Source organism: Lycium ferocissimum, chromosome 6, assembly GCF_029784015.1.
Source record: "Lycium ferocissimum isolate CSIRO_LF1 chromosome 6, AGI_CSIRO_Lferr_CH_V1, whole genome shotgun sequence".
NCBI lineage: Eukaryota > Viridiplantae > Streptophyta > Magnoliopsida > Solanales > Solanaceae > Lycium > Lycium ferocissimum.
Genome location: NC_081347.1, coordinates 14,418,487 through 14,428,598, shown reverse-complemented (window position 1 = coordinate 14,428,598; position 10,112 = coordinate 14,418,487). Strand labels below are relative to the sequence as shown.

At 33.0% G+C, this 10,112-nt stretch overlaps 1 protein-coding gene across 1 annotated transcript; it reads right to left on the bottom strand.

The window, feature by feature from the left end:
- Positions 1-259: 259 nt before the first annotated feature.
- LOC132061143 (probable serine/threonine-protein kinase At1g54610) lies at positions 260-8,802 on the bottom strand. Its single transcript, XM_059454007.1, has 7 exons — positions 8,362-8,802; positions 7,453-7,737; positions 6,313-6,630; positions 5,188-5,406; positions 4,707-4,804; positions 2,145-2,232; positions 260-1,191 (listed from the first exon to the last, which is right to left on the bottom strand). Exons 1-7 carry the CDS (start codon positions 8,800-8,802, stop codon positions 823-825), a joined length of 1,818 nt encoding a protein of 605 aa, XP_059309990.1. The 3' UTR covers positions 260-822.
- Between the last annotated feature and the right edge of the window lie 1,310 nt (positions 8,803-10,112).

Sequence of the window (10,112 nt, the reverse complement as noted above, 5' to 3'; positions counted from 1 at the left end):
TTTCTTCATTATTAGTTATTGCTGGTAACTAACTTAAATCTAATTATTCCTATAACCTCCATTACCCCCTGCACTATCTCTTTGAGCATTTGACATATGATAAAAGTGTAATCATTTTTGCAACAAAGTTAACGTGTCTCAACACAATTGTGTTATAAGTTCATTGAAAGAAATTGGACAAGGTTGATGAGTTGACCCCATTCCCTAACCCTTCATGCCCCAAAAGGTTCTAATTTTCAGGTCGGCCAGGGAATTTTAAAAAAATATTAGTTATGCAATAAAATGATCATGAGTTCTATCAGATTATATTCTAGTTTTCAAGCTATTATATTAGGCTTGATATATAACACCGGTCTCTTTCATGTATCTGTTAGTTATACCAAAATCTGTTTAATTAAGCATATCCAAAAGAAAATCACTATTCAATAATTTAGGTATGCAAGAAAATCTTTTGCATAATTGTACTTTTTATTTCATCAAGTAATTAGTAATAGTAATACACTTAGTCCATCAACAGTACGTCTAAACCAAAAAAGAACAACTTTTCTAATAATTAATGATCTAACTATCGAGGTTCACACGATACGTATTGTTCACACTATGGGTTTAGGCTCGCATGGATTACTTCTTCAGGCTATATATCGAGCTCGAAAAGCGCATGTACCATGTAAATTTGAGCTATGCTTTATAAAACTCTTCATTTTCCTCCCCATTCTGATGTTAGGTTCGCCGAAGATGTCATGTGCACACCATCTTTAAAAACTTGCCAGCCTAGAAGTCTATTAGTCACCTTGACCTACCCTCTGTCAGGAGCTTCACAAATTAATTAGTATCTTCTAAGCCGAACAGCTTAGAGATCTTGTGGTCCATAAGATCATGATGATTTCTGAAATCAATGTTGGAGATGGACCTACGATTGAGGCTCAATCTGTTGTCTTCATAATGCTTAGCAGCTTCAGTAATAGAGGCTAATAAAATGGGATAATTCTTGATGTTCTTGAGAGCATTAGGATGTGCCTCAGTTTTAGCAGATTGATTTATGTTTCTGAATTTGAAAGATGGAGTAGGTGAAGGAGGAGGGCTTTGATTATTCATGCTTGATTTTATGCTCAAGGAAAATGAAGTACTGCTACTTGCACCACTATGAGTACCAATCTCTTGGCTTTTGTTACTTGACTCCCCTTGCTTTTCCTGCTCAATCAAAATTGAGTAAAATTTAATGAGGTTAACATTTATATACCGACAATATAAAACGGTTTATGCACTTTCAATTCATTCGAAAGATGCTTGTAAGAAACTGTTTATAAAAACTGAAATTAATAATCTGAAAATAAGATACGTTTCCATTATAATAGGTCAAGATATAGTGATTGTTCTTTACGCTGAGTGTATATATATTAAATCCAAATGTAACAAAACTGTAATTTCTTTTAGTTTTTCATTTGGTGCCCGAATTTGACCCTACGTAAGGTTCATTTATTAGGGAAAACGCTCTAGAACGGCTAGAGTGTTTTCCGTTTTACGATTCAAATCCAAGATATGTTTAATTAAGGATGAAGGGATCGTATCACAATTGTGAATGGTAACAAAAGTGCATATATTACTAAAACCTTACAACATTTGAATGATCAATTCAATTTTTTGGTGCATGATTTCCTGTCATCCAAATTTAATTTGGTGAGGGAAGTTAATTGCCAACCTCAAATGTATGTGCAATTGGTTGGATCATGGATGCATGTGGAAGCATTTATGGTATTTGTGTCCCATTTTCGAAAGAAAAGTTAAGTGTTTTCTTTTTTATATGATTATTGGTACAAAAAGAAATAAAATCAAAATATAGAGAAAGAAAATCCAGGGAGTGATTAAAAATCACTTATCATTCGTTCGGTTTAAGATGAAAATATAGAAGAAATTAAAATAAATATTTCTTGAAATAAGATCATATAGAATATGGTTCAAAGAAAAATCTCCATATTTTTTAATTTTTCCAGACTATTCTTTCAAGCATATCAAGAGTGGGGACAATGCTTAAATATACTATACTATATTTTTCACTATAGAATTTTGAAAAATAGCTTGGCAGAACTTTTTCAGCCCTCATTGTTACAGTACAGAACTAAAAGAAAAGAAAAGAAAATGTTTACCTCTGTTGAGTGTTCAGAAATATTGGAGAGCAATTTTCTATTGCCCTCCCTATTTTTTCGAACCCGTTTGCCTTTTGAAGATTTCTTCCTGTGGTGCAATCCAACTTCACATTAGTATACAGCGAAAAAAAAAGGGGAAAATAAAACAAAGCAATTTAATTAAAGATTGTACCAAAAAGACCCCAAGAAATAAAACTTAAGAACTAATGTACAAAATCGATCTTATGCACTCCAAGTAGAAATGTGCATTCTTGAAATAAATGTATACAGGTCATTTAGTTACTAGTATGAAAACATATATAGATAAAAAATTAAATAAATGATGATCTATCTTCTAATTTGCATGAAAAGTAGTAATTTTTATTTGAAATTATTGGACATAAAATGAAGCAATCCATTATTGCAGGGACCAAATTATACAATTAGATTACTTAAGGCTCAAATTATCTTTTGTCGAGTATCACAAGAACTTAATTCCGGATTTAACAAAAACTAAAGGGGCCACAAGCAGACACCAACCCAAAAATAAAGGAAAAAAGATAAAGGAAGAACTTGTTAAATATATAATGATGGTTCTCTGAACTCGTGATATAATTATCCTCTTGTAATACACGGGATTATGTCAATAAGACTATGATTATCTAATGACCCTTGTGAGATCATATATCATATTTATTGTGACATCTATGTGTAACGGTCTGACTTGCCTTCGTCCTAAAGTCTCCTTTCTTATGATTATGATGATCAATTTACCTACTAGAACAATGATAATCCTTTTAAGGATCACATATATAACTATAGCAGTCGGGGTGACAGAAAGAGAACTTTAGTGTAATAATTACGACTTAAACTTTGGACTTAGGCCTCATTTGTTTTCATTAAGATTAAGACGTCTGAATCTGAATGCACATATGAATGATTAAGATGTTATCTCTGGGTCTAAACGCTGAATGATTAAGACTGATTGTTTTTCAATATTTGAATGTGCATAATGTATTTATTTAAACATGATAGATATAAAATTCAAATTAAAAAGTAACTAAATAGTAGAAAATAAATACAAATTTAATAAAATAAAATATTATTTGATAAAAAAAAATGAAACATTTATGTTCACTAGTAATGGTGGAGATGTTTTGTGATCGTGGTAGGTGGTGAGTGGGGGTGGAGGGGTGAGTGGGTGGTGGGTGGTTGGGGTGAGGGGTGGGAGATAGTGGGGGTGGGGGTGGGGGTAGTGGGGATTGGGTGGTATGGGGTAGGGGTTGGTGGGGCGTGGGGGTAGGGTTGATGGTGGGAGGTGGGGGTAATGCGGAGTGGGGGTGGGTGGTGTGGGGTAGGGGTTGGTGGTGGGGAGTGCGGTGGGTGGGATTAGGATTGGTGGTGGGGTGGAGGTGGTGGGGAGTGGGGGGGTTGGAGTGGAGGGTGGGTGGGTGGTGAGGTGGGGTTGAGGTGGATGGGTGGGTTGGAGTGGAGAGTGGGTGGGGGTGGGGTTGACGTGGAGGGTTGGGATTGGGGTTGGAGCTGGTGATAAAAAAGTTCCATACAAAAATACCTCTTAATGATATTAAGACTTGGTTCAAGATCTTAATCATTAAGACTTATTCAGACCCAATAAGTGCTTAGATCTTAATGCAAACAAATGCACTTAATGACTTAAGGTCTGAACCATTCAGAGTCAGACCTCCAATAAGTGTAAACAAATGAGGCCTTGGCAACCTAAGTTTAAAGTTTTAGTAGGGTTTGGAATGACGGAAAGAAAAAAAAAAGGAAAAGATTCTTTACGGGGCCAAAATCTAAATTTTATAAGTCAAAAGAAAATATTTAATCCGGAATTATTAGGCACACTAAGGGACCCTAGCGGTAAAAAGTTAGTTGCACCCGATATTTATATCAATTCAATGAATATATAACACGTATTTTAATATATATTGCTATCACTCAACATAGTTAATTAAAATGCGTTCTCACGATAATTTCTTACTCTTGCCTAAAAACAACAACGATGAAATAAAAAAAAAAAGAATATGAGTATTAAGAAGAATATCTTAATACCTTTCTATGTGAAAAAGAAAAAAGCATGAGGATTTAAGAGAATTAAACTAAACAACGGCCTACTTAATCGCTTATAATAAAAATAGTTAGCGGATATATAATATATACATAATTCATGTATAGTATATGCATAATTCATATATAATATATGTATAACCTGGTATAATTTTTATATAATATATGTCTACAGAATAGAAAAAGTAAACAGGGTATCCAATCGGCTATTTGTGTAAAAATCTCGAATTAGTAAAGTTTGCTTTGTGATTTATTTGTCTTTTGTATATATTCATGGTTAGTTTTAACCTGCAATTAGAACTTAGGAAAAAAATCATTTTTCGATTTGAATTTCGGATTTGAATTTTGTGAGTATGCGATATGGTTTATCTACCACATAAAGTTTATTTTAACAAAATAAGTTCTTGATTTCGAATTTTCATATTTCAGATTTTATTTTCCTTTTTCCCCCTCTAGACTAGAAGCTTTTGTTCCATGAAAGAAGAGAGAAGATACCTTCTTGTGATATCAATGGATTGGGGAGGCCCATCCTCTTCTACTTTGATGACAGGCAGTTCAGAGAGCCCACATGCTAATGGACTTGTTGTAAAGAACTAACACAAGGTTACAACAAAATTTTAGTGCTCAATAATATACATAATATATCCAAGTAATTGAGGCTAACTGAATTTAGAAAATGAACTTTGTTTTCTCGTTAAATGTAAAACAACTTGACATTTTGTTAGATGTTTTAGAATACCATGTTCTCCAGGCAGGCAGGCATGATAAAATGAAAATGAAACCGCAGGGTAATTTTTTTTACATTATCAGGTCAACCTTACTTATTATAGCAAGTAACCTGTTTTATTTTTTTAAGATTATAAATTTCCTTTTTTATGCAAATTACCTATAGATATACTTTGAATGATATAATGGTATAGGACAATTATACTGACAACATATATAACTTAAACTCATTGAAAATATTGTAACTTACTTCATTTTGGAGAGCAGTAGCAGCAGTGCCACGGAAGTGAGGCTCCACAGACAGAAGTGTGTATAAAAGGGGAAAAGCAGAATGAGGCAAACTGGGGAACGCTTGTCCAAAACTAGGCTTTTGCTGTGGTGGCCTAAATGTTGTTGGTGGCTTCACTTTCTTCCAATATTCCTCTGGTGGTGAACCACACAACTTAAATATCTTGTGAAGTTGCTCTACCTGTAGAAAAAAAGTTTGAGAATATTAGTTCTTAAAAAAACTAAGAAAAAAAGGTAAAATTTGCTCATGTACTTTTTGAAATTGAGCAAACTCGGCTCTTTGTTAGATTTTTGGTCTAATATTTATCCCTTCACTTCGAAAAAAAAAAGTTGAGCGCATATATAATCCTCTTTGGAGATAGGTGCAACTTTTTTGTAGTAGTAACTACGAATGAGCAAATAGGGGATGACAACTAAAGAAGTGCCGAGACTTAGCGAAAATACTAGTACTATCGACAAGAGGCTATATCAATAGTTGAAACTTTTTTTCGGGTATAGTAGGTCTGGAATCCGAAGTCCTATTCTTCCAAACCAAATTGGTAGCCAAATATTAATCCTGAGCAATCTCTTTCGGTGCAGTGGTGTCCAGATATGACATCTTTGCCTCTTCTTGTTTAAGGTCCTCTAGAATCGTAAAATAGTTCGAAACTGACTTTCCAAGCATAAAGCACAGACAAAAGGCAATTTTGTCATTGTTCTTAACCCCAGGCACATTTCGGTAACGTTTTTTACCCTTTACTCGAACAGAGCTCTAATCCATGAGTAATTAAACCATAGCCAAAAGGTGAGGGGTAAATTTGGATCTTTAATTTTTTTTTTTCTTGAAGAATTTGTATGCTTGAAGCCACCCATTCCATGTTGAAGCTTCATTAGTAATAAAGGCAAGTATAAGATGGTTTGCTAATAGCAAAGAGACGAACGAACCAAAAGTGAAACGGAAGGCAGAATTGAGCAAATTTCAGATAACCTAACGTTAAATTTGGACCTTTTCTTAAAGCAAAATCATTAATTTTCAACTTTCTATTATTGAATTTCCTAGAAGATTAACATTTCAATAATAAAAACAATTTAAAAAATATTGTTTTACCTCATTCCTACCAGGCATAATAGGCCTTCCAACAAACATTTCAGCCAAAAGGCAACCAGCACTCCAAAGATCAATCCCAACACTATAATCAGTGGAACCAAAAAGTAGCTCTGGTGCTCTGTACCAAAGTGTCACAACTCTACTTGTTAGGGGCCTCTTTGTCTTTGTTTGGTAAAAGTTTGCAAGTCCAAAATCAGCAATTTTGAGCACCCCATTTTTGTCTATTAGCAAATTTGACCCCTTAATATCCCTATGCAATATTCCTCTCTCATGGCAATGTAGAAGTCCAGAGAGCAATTGCTCCATGTAACGTTTTACCTGCAAAGGTGTATGTAAATCACTTTATTAGGTTTAATCTGAAGATATAATTACAAGAAAAGAAAAAAAAAAGGTCTCCATCAAATATCTAGTATATAATTTTTATCTGATTGTTTTTGTTTTAACTCAAACTACACCTTGTTGATCAATTAACCTAAATATGACCTCCATGTTTGGACTCAGCTTCAATAAAATTGCAAAGATACACTAATATTCAAAGAGACGCATAATGGATGGGAAGTTGCAATTTACCCTTATATTTTAAAATAACTTGTCATAGTTAAGAAACGATGATTGTACCATCTGTTAAATTGGTAGCAAATCTGTCATTAAACATAAATGAATTTAACTTATGTACACTGATAGTGTAAATAATAATTTTTACATTATTAGTGTATCATAACTTGTTATACCGTGTAAACATTACCTTATTTTTCAGGAACTAATCCTGCTTTTGTTGAATGATTACATGTTGTCTTTTAAATGACATAATCATATAATTTAACATCAATAGTGTATACAAGTTAAACTCAATTTAAATAACCTTATATTTACATAAAAAATATATAAAAAAGTAATAAGTTCAGAGAGAGATATTGATGCTTCAACGAGTAGGTTTCTTTTAACGTTTTTTTACCATCAAAGTGTATGGTGGGATGGATGAGATCCTTTCACCCTTAAATATATGTCTCCAGTACCAAGCATAACGAGAAAAATAATAAAATAATTGGAAAGTCAATATTACCACACGATTCCACTAAATTGAGCAATTGTTTTAAAAAATTTTTTTATAGAAAATGAGGAAAGCAAATAAGTGACTACCTGAGGCTCAGTGAGCCTTCCTTCAGTGCGATTGATAAGTTTAGTTAAATCAGATTCCATGAAGTCAAAAACCAAATAAAGACTATATTGCATTCTTGATGTGGCTAATCCTTCAAGCTTGATAATATTTGGATGATCAAGTCTCTTCAATATTATGATCTCTCTTGCCATGAACTTCACACTCTCTGGTTCAGATGTATCAAATCTAACCTTCTTTAAGGCTACTATTTTCCCAGTCTTCCTATCTTTAGCTTTATACACATTGCTATATGTCCCTTGCCCTACCTGAAAAGAAAAAAACGAAAATGGATTAATTTAATTGTATTCATGATTTGGTACATATATAATGCAAATCATGCTTATTGTTTTGATCAGCTTGATCAAACATGTACTAAGAAAACAATATCATGTGTCATGCACAAAGGCAAAAATCCTGAAAAAGTTTCATAAAATATGTAATACGGAGTATGTACAATCACGATTTTTTCTATTTACGGTTTAGTATCGTCATTGAATTAAAGCAAACGCATTTTACTTTTCCTTAGCAAAAGGGAAGGGCAGAGGGTCGTAGGCGGGTGTAGCATGTCTACCGTGGGTTCAACTGAATCCAACGTTTTCTGTATGAAGTATAAACATTTATGTATAAATTATAAAAAATTTAACGAATATATTTGAACTCATAATGTTGAAGTGCAGTGAAGGGGAGCTTTAGAGCAATAGTAAAGTTGTGTCCGTGTGACATATAAGTCACAAGTTTGAGATATAGAATCAGGTATCCTGTGTCAACATGGATGCTTCGTGCACCGAGATACCCTTTTAATGCTGAAGCGCAAATTTACAATAAAAATGTCGTTATATTAAGTATTGAATCCGTCAAATTTAAATCCTGGATAGGGAGTTGGAGCTTACCTTAGCAAGCTTATCATATGAATCAGCAGTCTTTGGAACTAAACCAACCAAAACCTCTTTACGAATATTATCAACAAGCCATTTTGGCCATCCATCCACCAATTCATCTCCTCCTATTTTCCTACCATTACCACTTGTACCTCTTTGTGAATTATCATTTCCTATTCTAACTGCCACTCCGTTTCCAATTCCATCCCTTCCTTTGATCTTCTCCTTTTGATTTATACCAATAATTCTCTTCTCTTCTTCAACCACATGATTAATCCTCCCATTGATCCCTTCTTGTTCTCGAACTCGATCCAAATCCCTCGTTTGTTGTTGTTGTCGTTTTTGCATGTGTTGCTTTTCAACTCTACTTCCTTTGACATAACCATTATTAACTTTCATCCTCTCAAGTCTCTTTGGAGAGAAATCATAACCCTTGCCTTGAACACACCCCATTATGGTCTCTTCACGACGCGAATCTCACAAAATTCTTAACGTTTTGTGTTGAATAATAGTGGTGATGATAACTAAAGGGAGAATGCAAAGTACTAGAAGAAGATGATGATATGACTAATAAATGAAGTATTATGACAAATAAAAAAAAAGGAAAGGAAATGGTAAATTAAAACTGTTAGAGAAGTTTTAATTCTCTTTGTACCTTTGGCCGGCAAATATTCATGGAATAATGTAATAATTGTAAAAACAGTCATTTTCTAAAATTTCCTTGCTTTCACCGTCATGGCGAATAACAAGGAAAAAAGATCATGAATTGTGTCCATGGTTAATGACCAGGTTCTTTCTGTTTTCTCAAGGAAGTTCACTCTTGTTTTTGAAGATACTATTTTTTATTTTATAATAAATTAAAAAGTTTAGGCTGTTAGAACCTAGTCAAATTATATTTTATGCAAATATATCCAAAAAGAAGCACAATGGCGAAACTGAAGCAATCAAAGGGACACAGGTTGAACCTAGTCAAATAATTATATAATCTACTCGATAAGTATAGGTAAGCCAAATGGGCAAAATTGAAGAACACAAAGGGATTACGGATTCTATTCTTGGAGTAACTGTAGTGGGTGTAAAAGACAATTAAAAAAAGCTTGAGGCTATTGTACCAATACCAAAAATAAATAAATAATAAAGAAAAGGTTAAAAAAGAGATGTAAGAATAAAGAAGCACTTTAATTTGTTGCTAATGGTGATATCTATATATAATATAAAGCTAGGCATAGATAAGGTTATAAAGCTAGGCATAAACAAGATGATGTGGCACCTCTCTATGGTCTCCATTAATATTTATCTTTTTTCTCCTTTTTTTTTTTTACTTTTTCTCTCATTTCTTTCAATTACTAGTTAACTTATCCGCGCGAAATATAAAAAAATCCATAGTACAAAAAATAAACAAATATGTAATGTAAGATATGCATACCACGACAATCTAAGCACAATTGTATACCCAAATACATATGAAAAATTAAAATAGTGAAACAAATCTGAATTAAAGCATCACAAAATTTGTAGCTTGTAGAGTATTCGAGGTGCAGTCCTCTTCATAATACGTAGATGTACTATATATTACCATTTTTAAAAAAAAAAAAAAACTTCATTAATTATCATAAAATTACTAATGTTTATTGAAGACCTTTGGTCTTATCAGTTGTGTGACTCCTCGCACCTTTCATTGTAATTTAAATATTATTCATCAATAATATTAATTATTGTAAAACTAAAAGAAATAATATTTATTAAATACCTTTGGTCTTATA